The 23,923-nt window shown below is 58.6% G+C and overlaps 2 protein-coding genes across 8 annotated transcripts; both read right to left on the reverse strand.

The window, feature by feature from the left end:
- Nucleotides 1-1,070: 1,070 nt before the first annotated feature.
- Nucleotides 1,071-6,873, reverse strand: CPN2 (carboxypeptidase N subunit 2). Of its 6 annotated transcripts, none has more exons than XM_045029250.1 (3): nucleotides 6,701-6,873; nucleotides 5,458-5,539; nucleotides 1,071-2,836 (listed from the first exon to the last, which is right to left on the reverse strand). In XM_045029250.1, exons 2-3 carry the CDS (start codon nucleotides 5,532-5,534, stop codon nucleotides 1,183-1,185), a joined length of 1,731 nt encoding a protein of 576 aa, XP_044885185.1. In that variant the 5' UTR covers nucleotides 5,535-5,539; nucleotides 6,701-6,873; the 3' UTR covers nucleotides 1,071-1,182. The 6 variants fall into 6 exon arrangements, with proteins under 6 accessions (XP_044885185.1, XP_044885188.1, XP_044885191.1 ...); XM_045029253.1 differs by having other exon boundaries at nucleotides 1,071-2,841; XM_045029256.1 differs by lacking the exon at nucleotides 5,458-5,539.
- A 3,382-nt stretch (nucleotides 6,874-10,255) lies between these two features.
- Nucleotides 10,256-18,137, reverse strand: LRRC15 (leucine rich repeat containing 15). Of its 2 annotated transcripts, XM_045029244.1 has the most exons (3): nucleotides 17,765-18,137; nucleotides 12,280-13,641; nucleotides 10,256-12,235 (listed from the first exon to the last, which is right to left on the reverse strand). In XM_045029244.1, exons 2-3 carry the CDS (start codon nucleotides 13,634-13,636, stop codon nucleotides 11,841-11,843), a joined length of 1,752 nt encoding a protein of 583 aa, XP_044885179.1. In that variant the 5' UTR covers nucleotides 13,637-13,641; nucleotides 17,765-18,137; the 3' UTR covers nucleotides 10,256-11,840. The 2 variants fall into 2 exon arrangements, with proteins under 2 accessions (XP_044885179.1, XP_044885178.1); XM_045029243.1 differs by having other exon boundaries at nucleotides 10,256-13,641.
- Between the last annotated feature and the right edge of the window lie 5,786 nt (nucleotides 18,138-23,923).

Consider the following 23,923-nt stretch of genomic DNA (forward strand, 5'->3'; position numbering starts at 1 on the left):
TTTCCAATTGGAGGCTTCGGCGACAGTGCCAGCCCATGTCGGTCTGACGACGTCGCGGTGATTCCCCGCAGCACAGATGCGGGAGCTTCTCCCGGCAACACACCTACCAGCTCTCGGGAGGTGGAGTAACTACGCCGAAGGGAGCCATTCTCCTATCAGCACAGGTGGCGTCATCACTAAGTGCGACAGTGGCACAGCAAGTGTAGACAAGCCCACAGACTGACACTCACTGGTGTATCTACGCCTGTCGCTTTAACCGGTAACTAGCTCTCGTCTTCCTTTCTCCTGGTTAGTTTATTACAGGACTGGCTACCAGCGCTGTCTTTGCTGTGAGGTCTACGACACAAACTGACCTGGGGAAGTGACTGGTCTCTTGGGACTAGGAGCAACCTGAATATTGTGTCATCCTTGGGATAAGTGACTATTTATCCCTGGGTGGCACAACAGACCAGAGCGCCCAAGGGGCCCATCTGGTGAGACGGTTACTCTGCTTCAGGTGTTCACATCTGTCCTGGGCTGGCGACACTGAATTGTAGAACATGCGGCCAGTCTGGGGTCTTGGCTGTCAGCCTGCCCCAAGCTTGGTGCAAACGGAAGTGAACCGCTCCAGACAGCATGACCCCCCCCCCCGTCTCCCACGCATTCGGGGGCTCTGTGTCCCAGCTGGAGACTGGGGCCTGATTTCCAGATGCGCTGAGCAGAAGAGAGGAGGATTGTTTATTGAACCCGTCTCTGTGCCACCCCACTCCCACCCCTTTGCATAAGTACCCCGGTGCCCTTGGAGCAGCTCCCTTGGGCCTGGCTATTCAATAACTCCCTCCCCACTGACACCCCCGGAAGTGAGGTCACAACCAGGCCCCTCCTGCTGGCAGGTCAGAGGGACACCCTGGATAGCTGCAGCCCTGCAAGTATTTATCTTGGTGACCGCGAGGACGCCCCCATGCACCGCCAGAACGGGGGATGCAGCGTCACCCTGGGAGCAGCTGCACGTTCTTTACTGTGGGAAACTTTGAACTAGGAATAGCATTTAATGAAACTTGAGCTACAACCAATACATAGAGATGCCTGGAAACCCGTAACAATGCCTGGCGCACAGAGCAGGGGATAAACGAGACGAACAATAACAACCCATCACTCCGGTTGTGACTTTTAATGGCACCAGCCCCTGGGGAGAGCTTCGGTCTAAGGCTCAGAACAGGGGTTGTGAGAACCAGCCTCTTCCTCCCTTGCCGTCCCTCCTGGCTCTGCACGGATGGTGACCCAGACCCTCACCATGCCACAGCTGGAATTCAAGACCCAGTTGCGATTGTAGGCCAGTCCCCGGCCAGTCGAGTCCCCTTGTGGAGGGAGATGAACTGTTAACCGGTGGCATGCGGCTGTGTCACAGGCGAGCTGCACGGTGCCTTCAGGGTCATTGTAGGTGCATGGGGCCCGGGCTGTCTCTGCCTCTCCCGGGGACAAGGAGGAGTCTGCCGGGCCCGGAGCAGCCAGACACACCAGCTGCTCTTGAGGTAAAGCCGGGAGTGCCCATCCCTTCAGGTGGTCAGGGCTTGTGCAGAAGGTCTGAGAGTTCAGGGGCGCAGACCAGTTCCGGATCCAGCCGGCGAGAGAGGCCAGCCGGCAGTCGCACACCCAGGGGTTGTCCTTCAGGGCCACGCCGAACAGGTAGTCGTTGGAGTCAAAGATCCCCTCGGGCAGCGCCTGCAGGCGGTTCCCAGCCAGGCCCAGCACCTCTAGGCTGAGGAGGTTGTGGAAGGTGTCCCCCGCCAGGGTGGTGAGGTTGTTGTGGTCCAGCTGCAGCGTGGTGAGGTTGAAGAGGTCTCTGAAGGCCCCCGCGGGCAGGTGAGTGAGCTGGTTGTGCGAGAGCACGATGGTCTGCAGCTGGAGCAGGTTGCTGAAGATCCCCTCAGGGATGGTCTCAAGCCGGTTGGAGGCGGCGAAGAGCTGGCCCAGCTTGGGCGTGCCCCGGAGCAGGCCGGCAGGGAGTGCAGAGAGGCGGTTGCCCTCCAGGTTTAGGACGTCCAGGTTCGACAGGCAGGAGAAGATGCAGGAGCGCAGGCTCGTGAGGGCGTTGTGCTGGAGCTCCAGTCTCTGCAGGCGGGAGAGCCCAGAGAAGGCTCCTGGAGGCAGATCCGCCAGCGCGTTCCTATCCAGGGAGAGCTCTTTGAGGCTCCTCAGGGGCCGGAAGATGCCAAGCGGGAGGCGGGTGAGGCTGATGTTGCTCAGCTTCAGCACTTGGAGCAGGGCGAGCGGGTCGAACAGCCTGTCAGGCACCGGGGCCAAGGGGTTGTGAGACAGGTCGAGCACCCTCAGCTCCCTCAGCGGGGAAAAGACCGTGGGGGGCAGGGTCTCTATCTGGTTCCCTTGCAAGTGAAGCGCTTCCAGGCTGGGCGTGCGGTTGAAGAGCCCTGGCTCCAGGGCTCGGAGGGCGCTGAAGGTGAGGAAGAGATTGCGCAGCTCCAGCAGGCTGCCGAAGGCCGCGCTGCTCAGGGCTGACAAATTGCTGCCTGAGACCTCGAGCTCGGCGAGGCTGGACCGCTCCCCAAAGGCGCCCGCTTCCAGGGCCAGGCCCGGGTTGTTCAGGAAAACCAGCCTGGCGAGGCTGCTGCAGTTGCCGAAGGCCCCGCTCCCGACGGCGGTGAGGGAGGTCTCCACGAAGAAGAGCTGAGTGGCATTGCCCGGCAGGCCCTCGGGGATGCCCCAGATCTCCTCCCCGGAGCAGAACACCTTTGTTCCGTCGTAGCACTGGCAGGGGGGCGGACAGGCCTGGGCAAAGCTGCCCAGCAGCAGCAGCAGGCCCTGGAGACACGGCAGCAGGGCTCTGGGAGACATCATCCTGCGCTAGAGAAAAACACACAGTCAGTAGCCCCTGCCCAGCCCGTTCCAGATGCCATTGGCTGGGGGGGATGGACTGGAAAAGTCACAGAAAGCAGGAGCTCACCAGGGGCCGCAGCCTGTCCTCTAAGGCAAAGGCTGCTCTGAGTGACAGCTGGCTGGGCTGAGCTGTCTGCTGAGGTCGGCTCTTCTCACCTCTGCCACCAGGCTGCTAGGGATCTCCACAGGCTCCCCCCCGTACAGCCACGAGCCATGCCTCTCCCCCAGCAATCCCGGCCTCAGGAGAGCTGGGGATCTACTGGCTTCACCCCAAAAACTTCTCCCTGCAGCTCCGCAGGGAGCCTCCCCCCGGCCTGGCAGCCACTGGGTGCCCAGCCCCTGCGTGTGGCCCCGAGTCGCGATCCTGCGCACCCACCCGCCCCACTCCAGGGTCCCACTGCAGGCAGCTCCCTCCAGCCGGGTGGAGGAGGGGCAGGATTTGGGGGACAGGCGGGAATCCCGATAGAGCTGCTGGGAGGTTAGGGCCCCCCCAGCTACGCAGCGGCAGGAGCACAGGGGGCTGAGGCAGGGGCAGGAGCAAAGCAAGGTTCTAATCCCCGTTCTGCCACGGAGCCGTCGTGAGGCCTTTGCCAAGGGGTGCAGCTGGAGCACTTCAGGGGGGCTGCAGTTGGGCGTGTGATCCCAGAGAAGTGCCGAGGTCTCCGCCCTGCCGAGGGCAGGCTCAGGCTCAGTGTTTCAGTGGGTGGCTCAGGGAGCTCTGAGCCACCCACACAACTGCTGCCGCCAAAGTCAAAGTCTTCTTTGACTTATCACCTTTAAGTGAAGCAGCCGGCGCCCATTTGTGTCCATAAGGGCCGTGAGCCAGTGCCCAGGGCCCCGTCCCCCCTAGACCCGCCCCGCTCCTCTAAGCAGAGGGGTTTGTCTCTGCCACGTCTCCTGGGCCGCCTGCTCACGCAGTGTTTGTTATTAGAGCCATGTGCTGGGCTGGGAGCAGAACCACATCCGGGCTCTGTGCCAGGAGGAGAGAAGGATCCCTCAGGCCGATTGCTGCAAGGGCCAGGCGTGCGCTTGGCGACACCGGGGGAATTCCTGGCGAGTGATGCCGAGTCAGCAGCCTTACACCGGGGAAGAGCGCTGGCTGGCCCCACAAGTGTGCATTTGCTGCTGATCTTTGAAATCAGTGGTGAAGAGGGACTAGGCCTCACGGCTAGTTAACGTGTGTGTGGGCAGCAGGAGGGATTCAGGGGGGTGAAAGTAAATGTCTAACTGGGGTTTATTACCACATCTGAGGAACACACAGTGAGACACTTGATACGGTTATGAAAATACCTGTTCTGCAACAAGGCGCCTGTCGCTCTTACGTACATAACTTCATTACCCAACCCTTAGTAAAAGGATGTTCTGTAGAATTGGTCTACACTAGAATGTCTAATGAAAGTTCAGGGGCAGTGAGCCAGATCCTCAGCTGGTGTAAATGAGCTCCAGTGACTCCAATGGAGAGATGCCAACGTGGCTAGATGAACCTCTGCCCCATTAGGCCTGGTTTTATGTGAACAGGTCTCCAGGCATCGCGCACGTTCAGTGATGCACCTGCTTTATGTCAGTACCATTCTGTCTGCATTTGGAAATGTGTGGTTTGCGGGTGCACAAGGCACTTGTTTTGCCATGCATGTGCACAAATCAGGGATTTAGAACACACCTGTAGCAGTGTGCATGCACATGTCTGCACACCCAGGTAGGCAGGTACAGCCAGAATCAGGGAGGTCTGACACAGAAGTGATACACTCAGTGGATTTTTGTAAAGTGGCTTTGCAAACCTTCTATTTACAAGTCACACTTCAGCATCAAACGTTTAGTGAGATTGTAGGGGTGTGTCTGTGCACAGGCAAAGTGGCCTAACTTTGTATGTGCACTGCCAGGAGTGCAAGCACAATGCTCCAATTTGCACATACATCTGGCAGGTTAACTAGCGGTGTTTACATGTCCGTCCAGTAGGACGTGTAAAACACCCTGCACTCTTGTAGCTACAATGCCCAGGCAGAAAGAGGGCTGCTCACACTCACATTTATAGAAACCAGTTAACATTTCAGACAAACCCACCAACCATTTCACATTTTCCCCAACCTGCAAATCCGTGGTGGGCTTTGAGTTTTGCACAACGCTTGCTATCAGATGAACCTTCATTCCCTTTCCCAGACCATACTGGGTGAGCTGAATAGCTGCAGCCAACATTAGGTGATATTTTGCTTTCCCAATGCCTGGTCTTAGCCTATATGGAATCAGACAGCGACAGAGATTTCAGACCCCTCAAGCAACGAGTCGCCTCCAGAACACAGCTGTTATCTGCAGTATCCAAAAGCATGCACGAGTTACACTGACGAGATATCTGGCCAACTTCTTCTCTCCACGGCACTGCTGTCAACCTGGAGTGACGCCACTGATTTTAGTAGGGAGACTCTGGATTTACACCAGGGCAACAGAGCTGGATTTGACCCACCCTTTTTAGCTCTACAACCCATGCTGTTTTTCATGCAAAGCCAAAAGCAGCTGCAAAAGTCCCCGTTCCTGCCAACAAACCCAGGATCCCAAGCACCTGAGAGGAGTGACAATGCAGACACCTACCGTCGAACCAAGCCAGGCAGCCGGCGCGATTCTGCTGTTTCCTCGCAGGAGGGATTTGCCCCTTCAAACAGCAACATGTTTACTGAAAGGGACACGGAAACAACTGACCGAGCACGTTCCGCCTGGGTGGGGCCAATGATTTCTGCTTGGCATCAACAACATCCTCTGTCCTGAGCGTGCTCTGAAAAGACTCAGTGCGTCGGCATGAGCAGAGAGAAACGCTTTGCTTCTCAGTAAACCAAAGAGCAGCATACCACCACCACTGACCAGCTCCCCCAAAACAAAGGCACTTTCCAGGAGCGGGGACAGCTTCTGGAACACCCAGCATCAGCCCTTTCTAAAAAAATTAGAATGCAACCAGCAACGCTTTTAAATTCCCCCTCGACTTTAATGAAGCTCACTCAAGAACGGGCCTAGCAAAGTGGGTAGAATATAAAAATCTGATGCTTATAGAGCACCTTTCATTTAGGAGGATCTCAAAGCTTTTTACAAACTGCCTGCATGGTGAAGGGCTCTCTCACCCACCCCGTAAAGCAGCCACCACTGGGGTGAAATGCAGCAGCTGCTTGACACAACACCGCCCAAAGCTTTTAGGGGAAGAAGTGACCAGTAACTTCTCCTGTTGCTACCAAGGGGGAAATGAGAGGGATGCAGAATGTGACCGTTAGAGACAGAAATCCAGATGCAAACTGCAAACACCGCCCCCCCACCCCACACACACACACGTTGGGGACGTTCAAATCCAGTCCACACCCCAATTTCTCTGTTAAGGCCTTTTAAACAACTGCATAGCTTGGCCCCGTCTCTAGCCATTAGGAATTGGCCAGGAACTAGCACTAACATTGATGATCTTGCAGAAAGTTCCACAGGATTAATAAACCACCAGGGTTTGAGGGTTTGGTTTCTACAACTCATCCGAAAGGCATCCCTTCCAGCAGCGCAGCCCCCAGCGCCAGGCTGGGCATGCTGTCAGAGTCACCATCTCCTGATCAGCCAGCACTGCTTCCTGCAGCCCCCGGCTAGCCTCACATCCAGCCCCCAGGCTTGCTTGGCGTGGGAGAGCAAAGATCTTGGCCAGCTGTGATATGGCCAGAGAGACACCCTGTTCCCCAGGCCCTGTCAGTGAGTCCTCGCTCAAAGGACCCCCTTCAAGGGCCAAGAAAAAACAGTTGCCTAAGCTATCAGGGCTAGAGTTGTATTTAGTAAATCTGGGGGGGTCGCTTGCGGGGAGATGATCACATACCTGAGGAAGTTGTCTGGTAAGGGGCGGTTCTTGTATAGGTGTCACCAGCTGGCTGGATGCCCAGAGCTGCTACTGTACAAAACTTCTGTCATAGTCACATCCTACACTAGCCATCAGGAACTGGCTTTCTAAAACCAGACTAAGCCCCCAGCTGCGTTGGGTTGTTTAAGTGCCTCTTAGCTCCTGCTCTCTGCGGGGTGAGACCGGGCCACGGAAGGTGGGAAGTGTCTCTTGCTGTAGAAGCAGAAAAAGAAAAACCAGATTCAGCACTTTGTCAGCTGAGTTAATGTGAAGCAACCGCTTCCTCTCAGCTGTGCTGGGCTCAATGTAATTTCTGCCCTGTGGTGAAACCTCCTGCCGCCACTTAACACACATAACCCAGGTCTAACCAAATGCCCAAGAGGAGCAGAGCGGTGAGTCCCTGCTCGCTCATGCTGCTGTGAGTCAACTGGAGCACCACTGCCGCCGAGGGCACTACTCCAGCGCAACACTGGTGCAAGCAAAGGGGGATGAGATTCTCCATCGGGACTGGGACGGAGGTCTCTGATCCACCCCACAGCTATCACCTGGCCCTGGCTCCCAGTGAGCTAGAAATGCCCAGGGCCTTCTCCCTGGGTCAGCCAAGCCCACGCACCTGAGTTTTGTCGCACTCATCGCCTCCTCCACCTGTTTCAGGATGTGTGGCAGATTCTCAGTTGGCGCCAGTGGCCATGGGGTTACTCTGAGCCACACCCGCTCAGAGCGTTCAGCACACTTGGCTAAGGACTAGAAGATAACTCAGAACGTGTGTAGTGCGGCTTGACGTTCACGCCAGGTTATTCGCACATCCAGGCTAAGGCCCCAACCACTCTGGGAGTGACACGGCCACTCACCGCGTCAGTAGGAGAGGGTGTGGCACCTACCGGGCAGGACTGGAACCGAACAGGCACGGGGCACTTTCACGTGCTTGCAGGAGGTTTTGCACAGCCAAATGTGTAGCTCTGAATAAAACCCGAAGGGCAGGTGCTGTGGCAGGAAAACATGTGACACGGGAGGCCGGCCATACAGTTACAGGGGCCTCAGTGGCTGGACGTTCACCCACTCCCTGTCAGTGCCCTACAGCTCCCGGGGTGCCCATGGCTAGTCTTGTGCCAGTGTCAGGGCAAGCAAACCCAGTGGTGGGGTCCCTGCTTACGCTTAATAAAGACATTCCCCCTCTCTCACACCACCTTTTCTCCCCAGAGACCTGTGCTGACCCCAGTGTGTGAGAAGGAGGTGGTGTGGGTGTGTGTGGGGAAGCAAATCTGGCCCTTTTATATTTCAGTGCTTCCAATAGGCACCAGCAGCACACAGTCTCCTCCAGCCAGTGCCCTCCTGCTAGCACGGAGCCAGGGCAGGATGGCCACCGGCAGCATAGGGGAGGCAGATCCAGCCTGGTGTCCGCTCTGCCACGGCACCTCCGTATCAGCCCTGCTGGACTCGCTTTCCCCAGTAGGCTGCCTCTGACATGGCCACACAGGGTTCAGCTGCCCCACTGGCCTGGGTGCCAATTGGGGCCGGACACCGCAGGGATTGGGCAGGGCCTCAGCACTCCAGAGGAGACTCACCGGACTGGATACAGTATTTCTGGACCTTCAAAGTGTATCAAGCAAAGCATCATCTAAGCCCTGGTGACACGCTACCCCTGCCTGTCAGCGCGTGCCGTCTGCACAGCTGGGGTGTAAAGCAGTGTGCGGGTTCATGCTGGAAGTGTGTTCTTTACATAGGTTTTGGAGGCAGTGGATATTCCAGCCTGCCCTAGGCAAAGGAACGGTGTTTCATCTGCCTGTGTCTCCCCCGTAAATTGAGCGCAGAGACCATGGAAGGACATTTACACCTAAGGTAAACAGTGATTAAGCCACCTGGAGAAGCAAATTCACCAGCCCAGGAGGGACACAGCCTGGAGTCTGCACAAGCAGCAGGGGAGAAACCGTTACCCACGAGTCACTGGACACTGAAAGGACGGCGAGGGAACCCGTCCGTCGCCTAGGGGACAGCACCCTGGGAGTGGTGGATGCAGGGCCGGGAAATGCTGGTGGCCTGATGGCAGCGAGGCAGCTGTGGAGGGAAGATTGTAGCTTGCTACAGACAGACACTGAAAGGCCTGTTTGATTTTGTTTGTAACCATTTGCCGTTTCTCTGTTTAGTATCACATCAATCTCTGAGCTTTATTAATGAACTTACTAGCTGTGCTCTTAGCCGTCTCCGTGCTGGTATAGTGAAGTAACGAGTGAGTCCGCAGGGAGCCGAACGGGCTGGCGTGTGTACTGTCTCTCTGGAGACAGCAGCCGTGGGTCAGTTCTGTGGGTCTCCTGGCAGAGAGACCGGACTCTGCAGAGAGGCATCTCGGGGATGCTCAGGAACTGGGTTCACTGAGTGCTACCAGCAAGGCTTAGTCTGGCAGAGTCCTGAGGTGGAGGGGCGGACAGACGGGTGTGGCAGAGAGCTGACAAGTCCCAGCAGAGGTAACACAGCAGCTTACGGGTCTGGGTGTCCTAGCAGAGCGTCACCCATGTCCTGGGTGGAGGGCAGTGAGGGGAACCCTGACCCTTGTCCCCAGCTCACTGCCAATGCTTTCCAGTTAGCCCACCGCCTGGCCCGAATTTTAGCCATAATTAGGGTTTGAAACTAAAATGGGGAAGGGCGGGGGAAGGAATCTGGCTTTGAAACAAAAATCACTGCTCAGGCCAGGGGACGCCTGTTTGACAAATTGCAGCAGAGCAGGCCCCAGCCTGGGCACTATGGGGCTTCATTCTTGTTAGCCACACAGGGAACCCGCCCCGTGGAGCGTCCGTGTCACTCGGCCAGCGGCAATAGACACGCAGAGATCGCTGGGGCCGGGGGGGAGCACGCAGCCCCAGGGAAGAGGACCAGCACTGGGAAGCGAGAGTTACATGGACGCGGGAAGGAAGGACGAGGTGTTCCTAACGTTGCTGACCAGAGCAGGGCCAGCACGTTCAGCCCCTCGCTGCGAACGCGAGGAGGAGCTCCAGCAACGTGGGCGGATGACAAGACAGGCGAAGGGCTGTGGTTTGAGGTCAGTGAAATAAAGAGGATGCGCACGAGGGGGAGACACCGAGCCAGGCCCGGGCTGGGGAGAAGCCGTGCCAAAGCAGTGGGGGCCGTGCTTGGCATGGAAAGGGAGCCCAGCTGACAGTGCTATGCCGTTGGCTGAAAGGTGCGCCCAGCCCCGCTCTGGGGCAGCGCCAGCCATCAGCCTGGGCGCTTCCCCAGCATTGGGCAGATTTTCCTGCCACTTCCAATTCCGGTGGAGTAAATGCCCACTGCAGACCCAGCGCACGTCAGAGCCTTCAGCCCGGAGGGGCAGAGTCTGGCCTCAGCGACTCAGGTGTAAATCCGGCGTGAGTGCAGTAAGGTCCATGGGGTTATTCTGGATTTACAGCCGGCGTCACCAGGGTCACGCTCTGGCCCTTGCTTTCCAAACAGTGGGCTTGGAGGTTTTGTTTCACCAGTTTACACTGATCCGCCCACCCCAACGCTCCCAAGAACATCAGAGGAGTCTCTGACCAAAAGAGCAAGGGAGCTGTTCGGCCTGCTCAGTCACCATGTGCTTTGGAGGGTGGGGGAGATGCAGCTGCCTGGGGCCTCACGGCCGGCGGCTCTCAGAGTCCGGTGTCTGGAGAAGTGAGAGGAGAGGTTAGTGACCAGACAGAGTGGAGTTTGGTTGGGTCAGTGATATTTTATTGTCACTTAGTCTTCATATTGCTGTAGCACTTAGGAACCTCAGCCCTGGGCCAGGACCTATTGTGCAAGGGGCTGTACAAACGCAGAGCAAACAGAAGGTCCCTGCCCCATAGGGCTCACACTCTAAGTATTGGCCAAGAGACAACAGGTGGATACAGACAGGTCAGTGGGGACGACACTGGTCAGCACGATAGTCAGGGGAGTCGGCTCCGGAGTGGGGAGATGGCTCTAGCCATGGTAGGTGAGGGATTCCAGTCCATACTGGAAATGGGGGGATGGCAGAATGGGGGGTGTTGTGCCATAGCGAACGGGGGAGAGGCAGACACTGGGCACTGCTGTAGGGGTCAGTGTTATGGGTGCTGAGAGGTGAAAAAACAGGAAGGTCCATGCTCCATAGCAAACAGCATGCAGTGCGGGAGCACAGGGACGCCCACCCCCGCTGATTGCACTGCAGACACACACCAATCCAGCCCAGACCTTGGGCCGCAGCGTTTCCGGGGCACCAGGCGTTCGGATTGTGCCCATTTTTTCCTGAGTTTCCATGCAGTATAATTGTTTGCCTGAATTGGGCTGATTGGTTCTGCGAGTTGCTCATGGGTATGGAGCCTGATTCTACGGCCAGCTCTGCCCCAGGGCTGATGGGAGCAGGAGCTATGGAGGGCTGGGGCACCCCCACGGACACACTCGGCCACGACACACCTGTGTCACGGCTGGGCTCGAGCCCCAGCAGAGTCAGTGTGCGGCTCCGGGGACCCTACGCCCAGCTGGCCTGGGAGTGGAGCCTGCCCTGTCCTGACAGCAGGGCCATGGCCATCGGATCCCTGCGCACGTGGTGCTGCGGTGCTGGCAGCTCAGAGGCCAGGCAGAGCGTCAGGCTGGCCCTGCTCCTCACAGGCCCCTGGCCCTTCCCCAGCAGAGCCCTGGACCCTCGCAGGTGACGGAGCTGGGACAGTGAGAGGGACGAAGAGCCAGGGACTGACTGCGCCAACTCCTCCTCACGCGCCCACGGCTCTGCCTCAGAGCTGCTGGGGGGAAGCCAGCGTTTGGTGCCTGCCTCTAGCCTACGTCCAAGGCCCCAGGCTGACCCCACCACGCAGCGCATGGGTGGAGCTGTGCCACTCATGGGGTGGCCATGGAGAGCCCCTGGGGGGGGATTCTTCCTGTGTGCCTAGGCTGGGCCCATGGTGGCACCCACAGGGGCCAGGGTGACAACAGGCCTCAGGCTCTGCCTACAGGGCAGGGTGAGGAGGTTTGTGAGGAAGGCAATTTAGCCCCAGTCACTATAGTCGATGTAAGGCCTACTGGTAGCATATGGACTGAAATCCTCCCCCTCTCCCAGCCCCACACCCACTGGCCGTGCCCTGAGGGGGCGGGGCACAGAGGGGCTCTGCAGTGCCAACGCAATCCGCACAAAGCTTCACGGTGTCCAGCCTACGCTTTGTTCTGCCCCTTCCTTCGCTCCAGGACCACCTGGCTCCTCTTCCTGCAGCTGTAGGCTACCAGCCCCACCAGCGTGCAGAGCACTGCCAGGCAGCCCAGCGTGATGACAGCAACCACCACCCCGCTCTGCGTGCGAGTCAGGCCCCACAGCCCCCTCTGGGTGACGCCAGGGACGGCCGGTGGCCTGGTCAGGGACCCACTCGCCGTCCCTACGCTTGGCTGGTTGGCCAGCGAGGGGCTGAAGGGTGTTGGTGGAACTTTCTCTGGAGCCTGGTCGGATGGATGGGCGTAGGGTGACATTTCTGGGTGACCGAAGGAGGTGGGGTTGGGCCCGTATGTCGTGGCCCCAGAAGGGGTCTCCGGAGAGGAGTGCCCCTCATCAAACGATACAACTGGGGCACCCCTCACGAGGAGCGGCAGGGCGCACACGGGCAGGCTGTCTCCCACCTTCAGCAGATTGACTCGGAGCCAGTTCTTCAGCGCCAGGATGCTGGCGTCGCAACGCCAGGGGTTGTCATGCAGCTTCACTTGGTGCAGCTGGGCCAGAGGATCGAGGAGGCCTGCGGGGAGGTTCTCCAGGGAGTTGTTCTGCAGCTGGAGGCTGAGCAGCCCAGTGGCGTTCCGGAACAGGTCCCCCGGCAGGGCACGCAGCCTGTTGTTCTGCAGGGAGATGTTCTGCAGCTTGGGCAGGCCCTGCAAGAGCGCTCCCTCCAAGGTGCGCAGAGCGTTGGAGTGCAGAGACAGCTCCAGGAGCTCGCCCAGGCCCTGGAAGGCAAAGGTGGAGATGGTGCGGATCTGGTTCCTGCTCAGAACCAGCAGCTGCAGCTGGGTGAGGTTGCTGAAGACGAAGTCTGGCAGGGCGGTGAGCTGGTTATCATAGAGCCACAGCTCCCTCAGCTCGGGCATGGGCCCGAAGGCCCCAGGGGCGATGTCTCGCACCGCGTTCCCATAGAGTGTCAGCTTGGAGAGCTCAGGCAGGTGCAGGAAGACCCCCTGGGGAAGAGCTGCTATGACGTTGTTGGACAGAAAGAGCTTCTGCAATTGGCCATTGTGTGCGAAGAGCCCGGCCGGCAGGCGCCTGATCTGGTTCTGGTGCAGCCCCAGCTCCTGCAGCTCCCGGAGCCTGTCGAAGGCGCCCGCAGGGATCTCACGGAGCTGGTTCTCGTACAGCCTGAGCACCTGCAGCCTCGGCAGCCTCCGCAAGGCCTTGGCCGGGAGGGCGGAGATGCTGTTCTTGGCCAGGTTGAGCTTGGTGAGGCTGGTCAGTCGGTCGAACACCCCCTCCGGGAGGGAATGCAGGCTGTTCCCGTGCAGCTGCAGCTCTTTGAGGTTGCTGAGCTGGGCAAAGTGGGAGGGCTGAATGTGCAGGATCTGGTTGCCCGACAGCAGCAGCGATTCGAGTTTCCCCAAGGTTCGGAAGAGCTCCACGGGCAGCTCTTGCAGCTTATTGCTGGACAGGCTGAGGTAACGCAGGGCAGCCAGGCCCTGGAAGGCTCTGGGGCTGATCCGAGACAGGTCGTTCTTCTCAATTCTCAGCGCAATCAGCATGGAGACGTTGCCGAAGGGAGCGTCCCCCAGCTCAGCGATGCGGGTGTTGATTATCTGCAGGCTCATGGCGTTCGCGGGGATGGGGCTGGGAAGGTGCGTGATCCCTGCTCCTGAGCACGCCACTTGGGCTGATTTGGAGCACTGACATTCTTCAGGACACTGCCCGAGCGCCAAGCGAAGGACTTGAAACCCCACGAGCAGCGGGACCCAGCCTGTCAGCGCCATGGGGCCTGGAAGCAAAACAAACAGAGACATTCAACAGCCATCCGCTGCCAGCACGCCAGGCGGGCTGGAGGGCGCCAGGCCAGCAGTCACCTCACCAGAGACCGGCTCTTACAGCACCAGGCCTGCAGCAGCTTCTCACCGCGCAGGCCGAGGAAACCAGCGTTCAAGCAGAGATGCCCTGCACTGGCTGGGTGAGATTAGTAGCCACCGGCATCTGGGTGACACACACAGCGCCCCCAGAGACACTAGCAAAGAGTGAGAAGTCCTTAGCGCCTAGAGAGCATGTGGCCTCAGGGGCTGCAGGCTCTACAGATGTGGGCCTTGTTACCCCCACTTCGCAGAGGGGTGGAGAGGGGATGTGGCTGGCACAAGGGCCCAGCAGGTCTGTGGGAGCGCTGGGGTTAAAGCCCAGATCCCCTGGTGCCCAGTACTGGCTCTAACCATTAGAGAATGCTACTTCCCTTATTAACATCTTTGGAATCCAGCTGCAGCTGCCCCGCCCGTGACCTGCCCCCGCCTCCCCCTGTGCGCTGGGACGACAAGGCAGACGACATTGCAACAGGGAGCTGCGGCTGGAACAGGGCCTTTCATAGAATCACAGATTATTAGGGTTGGAAGAGACCTCAAGAGATCATCTAGTCCAACCCCCTGCTCAAAGCAGAACCAATCCCCAAATCCCTAAGTGGCCCCCTCAAGGATTGAACTCACAACCCTGGGTTTAGCAGGCCAATGCTCAAACCACTGAGCTATCCCTCCCCCCCATCCTGCAAGGATGCACCAGATTCCCCATTCCCAGGGTGGCAACACGCCGGGAGCCCCTCACCCGCAGCAAGGGCCAGCCACACACCTTCACACCCTGGGTTCAATGGGAGGATGCTAATATACATGGCAGCTGACACATGGGAACAGATCAATAGCCCCTCTAGCCCTGGAGCTGCTGGCAGGGCCAATGACCGATGCTTCCACAGGGAGTAGATGCACCTGGACTGAGCAGTGCTGCTCTGTGGGAGTTGTACTGACAGAAATGAGGCGCCCAGAGGCCTAGCTGGCTGGGAACGGGGCCAGAGGATCCTAGCTTGGCTCTGTGGTACGTATTTTGTACACGTTACTAAAGCCAGTTACAGTTCCTTCCCGAGCCAGCCACTTTCCCTGGAGAAGATTCAGGCTGGAGGGCTCGACCACGCCACTGAGGATGCACAGACCTCCCACCCACCCGAGGGATGGGAACGGGATCTCAGAGTGTCAGCCTGGACGAACAAGGGCAGACTGGAAAAAACTGGGAGCAAAGCCAAGAAGTGTCTCACACGCAGCCCGGCAGCCCCCGCACCCCACCACAGCTATTAGAATCATTCACAGACTTTTTGCAGCAAGAGTAAAAATTGCTCTGCTCCTGCGCAGCCCCCAAGGGCCGTGAGCGTGGTTTCCTGTGCTCCGGCAGAGCAGCGTTCGCGAGCTGTTCCAGCTGGAACCAGCTTTGGAATGTCTCCAGAGCAGAACCCAGTGGAAAACTCAAACCAGCAGTTCCTGGCATCCAGTCAGGGTTTAGAAATTCAACCAAACCCCAGGACAATTAGGTGAGCAAAGCTGCTAACAATAACACTGGGCTGTTACATAGCCCCCTCCATCCTCGAACAGTTAGTGGAGCTGAATAATTACATCCACTGCATGTGCATTAACTGCACTGTCCAGCAGGTTCCCCACTGGAATGAGCCTACGGCTTCCTCTGCCACAACAGCATCTCTGGGGCTGGGGCGGAGCGGAGCTGAGCACAGACACCCAGGCCTGCACACTTGATGGCAATAACCGGAGGGGGTCAGGCTGATGGCTGGAAACTCTGAGCCCTGGCATTTGCAGGGCTGCCGAGCAGGCGTAATTCCACTCAGAGCTGGGCTTTGGACAGTTTACGAGCCCCGGTAACTGCAGCGACTCCAGCCACTGCACATTCAGTGCTCGCTAGTCAGCCCCAGTGGCTCACTGCGCGGGGTGCACGGAGCCCAGGGGATCTTTCACAGACACATCGCAGCTCCGCTGCATGCCGGGACAGGCACCTCCAGGCACCGTGCAGCCCTGGCCGGGGCGAGCTGTGACTCACGTTAAGTGCCAGGCTCTTTGGAACCGTTGCTAATGCTCGCAGAAAGCAGCTCTTTGTTTGGGGTTAGCCCTGTGGGGAGACAAAGGAAACGCCTTGGGGGCAAGTTCTCTGGCTTGCCCTGTGGGCCGGTGGCCTGTGACCCTGGGCTGTGGGAGGGAGTTCACTGGGAAGGCCACCATGGGCCTTGCCAGGGGGACCCTGGTCTGGGGGACAGGCTGGCTCCTTCCTGGGGAGGAGTGCGGAGATGGGGCTGTGGGGCCGTCCTGCCTGTGCAGGGCCGGGGGCAGGGGATGAAACACACCTGGCTTCTGAGCCCACAAGAACTAAGACATGCCCCTTCCCCCACCTTACTGCAGCCCCGGCGAGGGGCTGAGCAATGAGCCCAAACTGGCAGACGCCTGCCCTGAGCAGGAGGGCACCCCCCCACCCTCCCACCGGGTCCCAGCACGCAGGCCCCAACACAGGCTCAGCGGCTCCAGAAAGGCCGTCCACAGCCCTGGAGCGCAGCTCAGATGGGAAAATCCTCCCAGATGTGTCTGGTTGTGGCCCTGGAGCACATTCCCAAAGAGCCACACCCATGAGGCAGGCCTAAAGTGTCCAGTTGGCATCCTGAGGAGGGGCCGGCCCACCCAGGGCTGTGGTGCACTGAGGAGCCTGCAGCTGGGCAGCAGAGGCTGGCCAGCCTCTCCCAACCCACCTGGAGAGAGAGTCAAGTGATCAAAGGCAGCTGTGCGGCCGGGTGGAGACGGAGCCCACGCTCAGGCCCTGCTCCTGGGGAGGGGGCGCTCTGAGCCCGGGGGAGACGCCTGGCACGATGGCACGGTGCCAGCGTATGGGCTGCCTCGGGATGGCGCGCGGGTGTGAGCACTGGGGTAATCATGGGGCCACTTTGCACTTCTCTGGCACGCCCGGGCTCCTGGCTCTCTATGTGGGTCCAGAGACCCTTGGCAAACCCTGCCCCAGGGGGAGGAGGTGTCTGCATAGGGCTTGCAGCAGCCCGGCCCACCTCACCTTGGGGGGAGACAGATGCCCTTTGGAGCCCAACTGTTCTCAGCCATGGGGGGCCCCAACGCCCATCCCCAGCCCCTGGCCTCCCACACTGGGCTCATGACCTTCACCCCCGCGGGCCACACCCGTCACTGGATGGAGCCACGGCCCCGATGCTATCACAGCCCCATCCACCCCCGTCAGTTCAGAACTCGACATAGAGGTGCTGGTCCATACAGGGTAGAAATGGAAAGTCGCTGGTTGCCCCCCTCTCCTGCTATTCAATCACCAGCCCCTGGCAGCTTCCCAGGAGCTCTGACCCCTGACTCCAGTAACTCACACTGACACCCCCTTTACCTGCCAAAGTGCTGGGTGAGCGTCCCACTGTGGAGCTGGGAGGACTCACTAACTGGACTTGCTGTATCGCTGCCAGGGAAAATATTTGCTCGCAAGAGGGAAAAAATCCCTAAAAAGCCATCACATTTTTTTGGTTTACAGATGGAAACAGTTTGCATCTGAGAACAATTTTGTTTACATCAAGCATCTTATAAACTTAACCGAGCACTCTGCACATCAAACGGTCTCTTCATGTCACACCCTTTAAAGTGAACTTGAACGATTCAAGCACCAGGTCATTAAAACCAGCTGAAAAGTATTATATTCCTTTGTCTTGGTCAGGACAAGAATTTACCACTGTACAAATGAAGTGCCTGAATATCACACACACACACACACACACACACACACACACACACACTGTTCCCCTTTAACAATCAACCTGTCTGAAACTTTGATTTTAATTTCTCTTTTCACCCATTCTTTAGGGATTATTATTTATCATGCTTTGATTTTTACTCCTCTTCTCTAACTATTTCTGCTCTCACAAGAATTCTCTAGAATTGGTTTGCTGCATAAGAACAAACCCTCGGAGCTGCTAAAGGAACTCGAAGGCTGGATGAACACACTGCTGTCCCTCAGCCCTGTCCCTGAAGAGCTGCACTGAGCCTGGAGCCAGCGCTCTCAACAAAGTAAATGAAAAAGTAACTTACCAGCCCTGTGTCTTGCTGCTCAGATCTCGCAGAGCCAGGGAGATGTTGAGCAGCAGAAAGCCCAGTGCTGCTGTGTGAGCAGAGTGCTATGTCCCCTCCCAGTATTTAAACGGTCTGAATCAATGAATCAGCAACAGGGCAGCGTCAGAGGCTAGAGAAATCATTGGAATAGGAAAACCTTGGGACTATTTCTCCCCTGATGTCCCCAAACCGAAGGGAACGTTTGTGTGAAGAGCTGTAACGTAACCCTTTATTTGAACCCTTGAGAGTCCTAATGCTTTTGTCTGGAGGAAGCAGCGAGCCCTGAGAACTGGATGTTACAACAGCAGAGATGCTGCCCAGATCCCAGGTCCAGGTCACAGGGGGAGAGCTCCCCCTCCCCAGCGGATCACAGACAACCCTCCAGTGAGACACAGAACCACTCTCGCTCCTACATTGAGACTAACCATTTCTGTGCCTACAAACCTGGGGCTAGGCTGACGATTAGCAGAGTCTCATGCTGCTTAGACAGAGCCTTTCCCCACTGACCTCAGCGTGCTGTACAGAGGGAGGGGGCTGCACTTCTCAGATGGGGACACTGAGGCACGGGGAAATTAAGTGTCTTGCCCAAGGTCACACAGGGAGCCAGGGATACAGCAAGGAACAGAGCCCAGGGCTACTGCCTCCCAGCTCTCTGCTGTAACCCCACTCAGCGCTGCCCCTGCCCACCGGCAGCTTTGACACAGCGTGTGCCCCACTGGAGGACAGCCCCACGCCCCCCATAACAGTGGGAGGAGACACTTACCGAGCATCAGCAGCGGCCAGGGCCGAGGGCGCACTGCTTGTCCAGGCCAGCCGCCTGCAGCGGGGCCCCTCATGCGGCTCCTGGGCGCCGGGCCGCGAGCCAAGGCCTTTGGGAGCGACCCGCTCTGACCCGCCAAAGCCAGGCAGCCTCGTGCCACTTCCATGTGAGCCCTGGTCCAGCTCGCCCCACGCCTGGCTCCATCACACTCTCCCCACAGCTCCATGGGCCTAGGACAACCCCCAGCAAACCCCTGCTCAGCTCCGCCTCCGGACCCCAAATAAATACAATAATAAATAATAATTGGAGATATACCAATCTCCTAGAACTGGAAAGTCATCAAGTCCAGCCCCCTGCCTTCACTAGCAGGACCAATTTTTGCCCCAGATCCCTAAGTAGCCCCCTCAAGGATTGAACTCACAACCCTGGGTTTAGCAGGCCAATGCTCAAACCACTGAGCTATCCCTCCCTGCAGCTGGAGTGAGTCCCCAGCACACACCTGGCCCAGCAGCCTCTGGTGACTGCACCCCACCCGTGCCATGGCAGTCCCTCTGCCTGGCCAGGCGGGGAGTGAGGGACAGAGCTCGGCTGGGGGCGAGGGGGGGCTGGGAGGGCAGGGCTATTTGGGGCTCCATACAGTACGTGGCCCAGGCCTCAGGCCACTCTTGGCTTTCGAGGAGCTGGTTAAGTGGCAGGCTTGGAGCTAACCACAAAGTGCAGGCTGCAGCCAGAGCCGCGGTCGTGGAAAGCTCACGGCCAGCGCGCTCGGTCAGTCCAGCTCACACGGTGCCACGCCTGCAAAATGGCCCTGGGCTGGCCCTGGGGCAAGCGTCCGCCCTCGAGCCCAGCTGTGCTGCTTCACGGACTGATGGGTGATCACCGGGCCTGATCCCACAAGCTCTGCCCGTGAGCCCACCGCCAGCCGCCACCCTAACTCCCTCCCGGAACCCGCACCCCCTCCCACACCCCAACCCCTACCCCAGGTCAGAACCCCCTCCCACACCTAACTCCCTCCCGGAGCCCACCCCCCCCACACATCCCCTACCCCTGCCCCAGGTCAGAACCCCATCCCACACGCTAACACCCTCCCGGAGCCCACACCCCCTCCTGCACCCCCTACCCCTACCCCAGGTCAGAACCCCGTCCCACACCTAACACCCTCCCGGAGCCCGCACCCCCTCCCGCATCCCCTACCCCTACCCCAGGTCAGAACCCCCTCCCACACCTAACTCCCTCCCGGAGCCCGCACCCCCTCCCACATCCCCTACCCCTACCCCAGGTCAGAACCCTGTCCCACACCTAACTCCCTCCCGGAGCCCGCACCCCCTCCCACATCCCCTACCCCTACCCCAGGTCAGAACCCCGTCCCACACCTAACTCCCTCCCGGAGCCCGCACCCCCTCCCACATCCCCTACCCCTACCCCAGGTCAGAACCCCGTCCCACACGCTAACACCCTCCCGGAGCCCGCACCCCCTCCCACACTCCTACCCCTACCCCAGGTCAGAACCCCGTCCCACACGCTAACACCCTCCCGGAGCCTGCACCCCCTCCCACATCCCCTACCCCTACCCCAGGTCAGAACCCCGTCCCACACCTAACACCCTCCCGGAGCCCGCACCCCCTCCCACATCCCCTACCTCTGCCCCAGGTCAGAACCCCGTCCCACACCTAACTCCCTCCCGGAGCCCGCACCCCCTCCCCAATCCCAACCCTCTGCCCCAGGTCAGAACCCCGTCCCACACCCTAACTCCCTCCCGGAGCCCGCACCCCCTCCCACATCCCCTCCCTCTGCCCCAGGTCAGAACCCCGTCCCACACCTAACTCCCTCCCGGAGCCCGCACCCCCTCCCACACCCCAACCCCTACCCCAGGTCAGAACCCCGTCCCACACCTAACACCCTCCCAGAGCCCGCACCCCCTCCCGCACCCCCTACCCCTGCCCCAGCCCTGAGCTCCCTCCCACACTCCAAACCCCTCATCCCCGGCCCCACCCCAGAGCCTGCACTCCCAGCCAGAGCCCTCACCCCCCTCACATCCCAACCCACTGCCTCAGCCCAGTGAAAGTGAGTGAGGGTGGGAGAAAGCAGAGGGAGGCTGGAGTGAGTGGGGGCGGAGCTTCAGGGAGGGGGCGGGGCAGGAGTGAGGCCTCAGGGAAGGGTAGGGGCAGGTTCTGTGCAATTAGAAAGTTGGCAGCCGTACGCCACGGCCTGGCAGTCAGGCCAACCCCACAATGCCCTGACATCGCGCTGCGATACGGGAACTCGCCCCCAGGACAGACCCGAGTCTGCTCGTCAGTAGTGACGGCCCCTGCTCAGGCCCGCCTGCATGGCCCGTTCTGCTGGGTGCATGAAGGGACTCGCTTCTTTTCCTCGGCATGGGGTGGCCACAATTGCTACTCCTGATGCTGTGCATATAGCACGTGTGTGCCGCAGACAGACAACTAGACACTGCAAGATAAACGGGGGCAGGAGGGGGCGGAACGAGGGGAGCCACTGGAAGAGAAATGGGATCCAGGGCAGAAAAACAGAATGAGGGGAAAGAACGAGACGAACTCAGCAGAAACTGGAAAGTACAAGAGAGACCAGAGAGTTTGTAGCTGGGGCTGGAAGATGGAGCGCGGGAGAACAGCAGTGCCAGAATCACGGCAGGAGACGTGGCACACGCAGCCACTGCACCACATACCAAGCTTTTTATTCACAGGCAACAGCTGGGCTTGGTGCAGAGCAAGGACGGGGGGACACAGAGACACACACGAGGACACGGAGCCCCCGGCGCGCACACGCGTGCTCAGGACAGCCATGCAATCAAGGAGTGTGCTTCTGCCATCCTCCAATAAACCCGGTGCCTTCGCCCCTGCCCTAATCAAATGCACGGAATTGCAGGGGCTAGTGTCCTGAGCACAGGGCTGGCGGCCTGGCGCTCTATCCCCCACTCTGGCATAGGCTCCATCTGTGGCCGAGGGCGAGTCCCCATCCCCCTCTGTGCCTCAAGGGCTGATACGAACAAACAATGTCTGGAGGAGGAGAGGCTCCAACGTGGGCTCTTTGGCAAAGGCATTTCCGAGGCTTTCGTGTTTTACAGGCTTCCTCCTGTTTTCCTCGGTGGGCAAGGTGGGCTCTTGCCTCACACTCCCTCCCTGCCGACACAGGAAACACCATGCAACAACAAACAGGCTTCGCTAGGCAGGGGTGAGCCATCAGCTTCCCCTCCGCACCACGACGGCTCCCCCCATTCGGGGAAGTGCTTTCCCCTACCCAGGGCCAATGACACCCTGCAAAGGGAATGAGTCACAGAGCACAAGTACATTGTTGTTAGGACATATGCCGCAGAGGAAGGGCCACTCCAGAGAAGCAGCTGCTTTCCCAGAGAACGTGATTCCTGGAGCCAAACACTGCACCTCTGTCCAGCCAAGGATTCACCCCCGCACCAGTGCCATGGATGTCAGTGAGCTAGTAAAGGAGGATGGAGGAAAGCAGAGATCTATTGGGGAGCAACATCCCCCCTCAAGGCTGCCTGGAATCTTGGGGTCACTGGTCCAATCACCCCCGAGGGGGAGCAGCCGACGAGTCCCTGGCCCTGCCGGGCAGGGTGCTCAGGGGAATTGCAGAGACACGCTGGCTACAGACTGTCCATGTTGCCACGTCTGCACGAAGTCGGGGAGAGGACCACTCCGCCTGTCCAGTCTGACCTGGGGGTGCCCCCAACCTCACATCAAAGACAACTCAAGCCAGCCCAAGACCGCAGCTTCTCGGCCAGCACTCCAGCCTCCGCGCCAGGCCAAACCCCAGCTAAGACAGCATCGGCCTTTGGAGAGGAGACGATGCCCGCTTAGGACCCAGCCACGAAGCCGTGCCTAAGCAGCACGCCCAGTGATTGCTCACCCTGAGAACCGCGCCATGGGAGCTGGGTGACTCTGGGATGACACAACCAAAACAAAGACTCTTGTTCAAAGCCTGCGCGCGGGTCCATTCCTGGGGCTTTGCTCAGGCAGAACTCGCTAGCCGTTTGGATGAGTTATGCTTAATTATACTTTCCAGGCTGAAACTCCCAAACTGCTTACGTGGGGCTGAAACGGAGCAGCCCTTACATTCTTCACAGGGCGTCTGCGTTTGTTCTGCCGCCCAATCCCTTAAAAAAATGAGTTTCCTCTTCATTAAGGCCTGGGCTGATTCTGTGCGTACCCAGCCCCCCGAATGGAACCATTCAGCTCATTGCCACATGAATGAACGTGTCTGAGTTTCCAGCACCATCCACCAGTGAATGATGTAGAGAAAGCGGTTTAAGTGAACACACGCATGCACACGCACACCACGCAAACACACCCCAGAGCGGAAAATGCTTCCCTTCAGCAGCTATTCCCGTCTCTATGATTTCATGTACATCTAAAGCCCCTTTCCCCATCCCCCGCCATGGATTCGGGGCTCCTTACACGCAGACATTCTTGCACGAGGGTTTGCTGCAGTAGGAGTATGTTGCCTCAGACCCTTTGAACAGAAGGAAGGGTCAGACCGACTGATGTAGAGTCACGGGGCTCGGTCACCCACCCACCTTTCAACACAGTAAGACTCATCCTTCGTTCGGCCATGACCTGCTGGGTACTCCGCTGTGATGCAATTTTGGTTCTTTCCTCACCAGCTGAGATCTGCTGCTTTAGACAAATGCCTGCAGGCGGAGGCGAGTCCTGAAATGCGACACAATTTACCTGGGTTCTTCAGCACTTGAAGCCTTACCTTTAAATCGAGGTTGGATGTCAGTTTCTAAAAGATCTGCTCTGGCTCAACCGGAAGTTATGGGCCGGAGGCAGGAATCCTTGGGTGAGGGTCTCACATCTGTTCTGTGTCGCTTTTTACGCCACACATATCACTGCAGCATCTGGACGCCTTTCAGTCGTGCGATAATTAATGCAGCTAATCGCTGACACGTTGCTCCCTCAAGCAGAAGCGTGTGCAGCTGGGGAGCGCTTGGAAGGAAGGTGGAGAGCTTGGGGTGGTCCTTGGTTCCTGGGGGTGTTCTTCCCACAGCCTGGACCAGCCCCGAGGAAGCTCTCTCCTGCACACAGACAAGTTTTGCCTGTATAAAGCCCCGCTGGGCCAGAGGAGCAGAGCTGCTGACCGGTCTCCATCCCAGAGCTTTAGTTGATCTTTTAAGTACCAAGGGCCGAGGACATTGGCCCCTCGAAGATGAGGGCTGAGACCATGAACTTGATTCGCTCTTCTGTGTGAAGCTGGAGGAGAGAGGGGAGGACAGGTGTGATGTCAAATTACAAAGGATGAATATAAAGAAACAACACAAGCATGTAGGGCCAAAATTAGAAAGGCCAAGGCACAAAATGAGATTAAACTAGGTAGGGACATAAAGGGTAAGAGGAAAATATTTT

Source organism: Mauremys mutica, chromosome 9 (assembly GCF_020497125.1).
Source record: "Mauremys mutica isolate MM-2020 ecotype Southern chromosome 9, ASM2049712v1, whole genome shotgun sequence".
Classification (NCBI taxonomy): Eukaryota; Metazoa; Chordata; order Testudines; family Geoemydidae; genus Mauremys; species Mauremys mutica.

Coding starts and splice junctions, on each gene's coding strand:
- LRRC15 (XM_045029243.1), bottom strand. CDS start 13,636: ATGGCGCTGACAGGCTGGGTCCCGCTGCTCGTGGGGTTTCAAGTCCTT.
- CPN2 (XM_045029250.1), bottom strand. CDS start 5,534: ATGTTGCTGTTTGAAGGGGCAAATCCCTCCTGCGAGGAAACAGCAGAA. Junction 2,837..5,457: donor CTGCCTGGCTTGGTTCGACG/GTAGGTGTCTGC, acceptor TCTCTAGCGCAG/GATGATGTCTCCCAGAGCCC.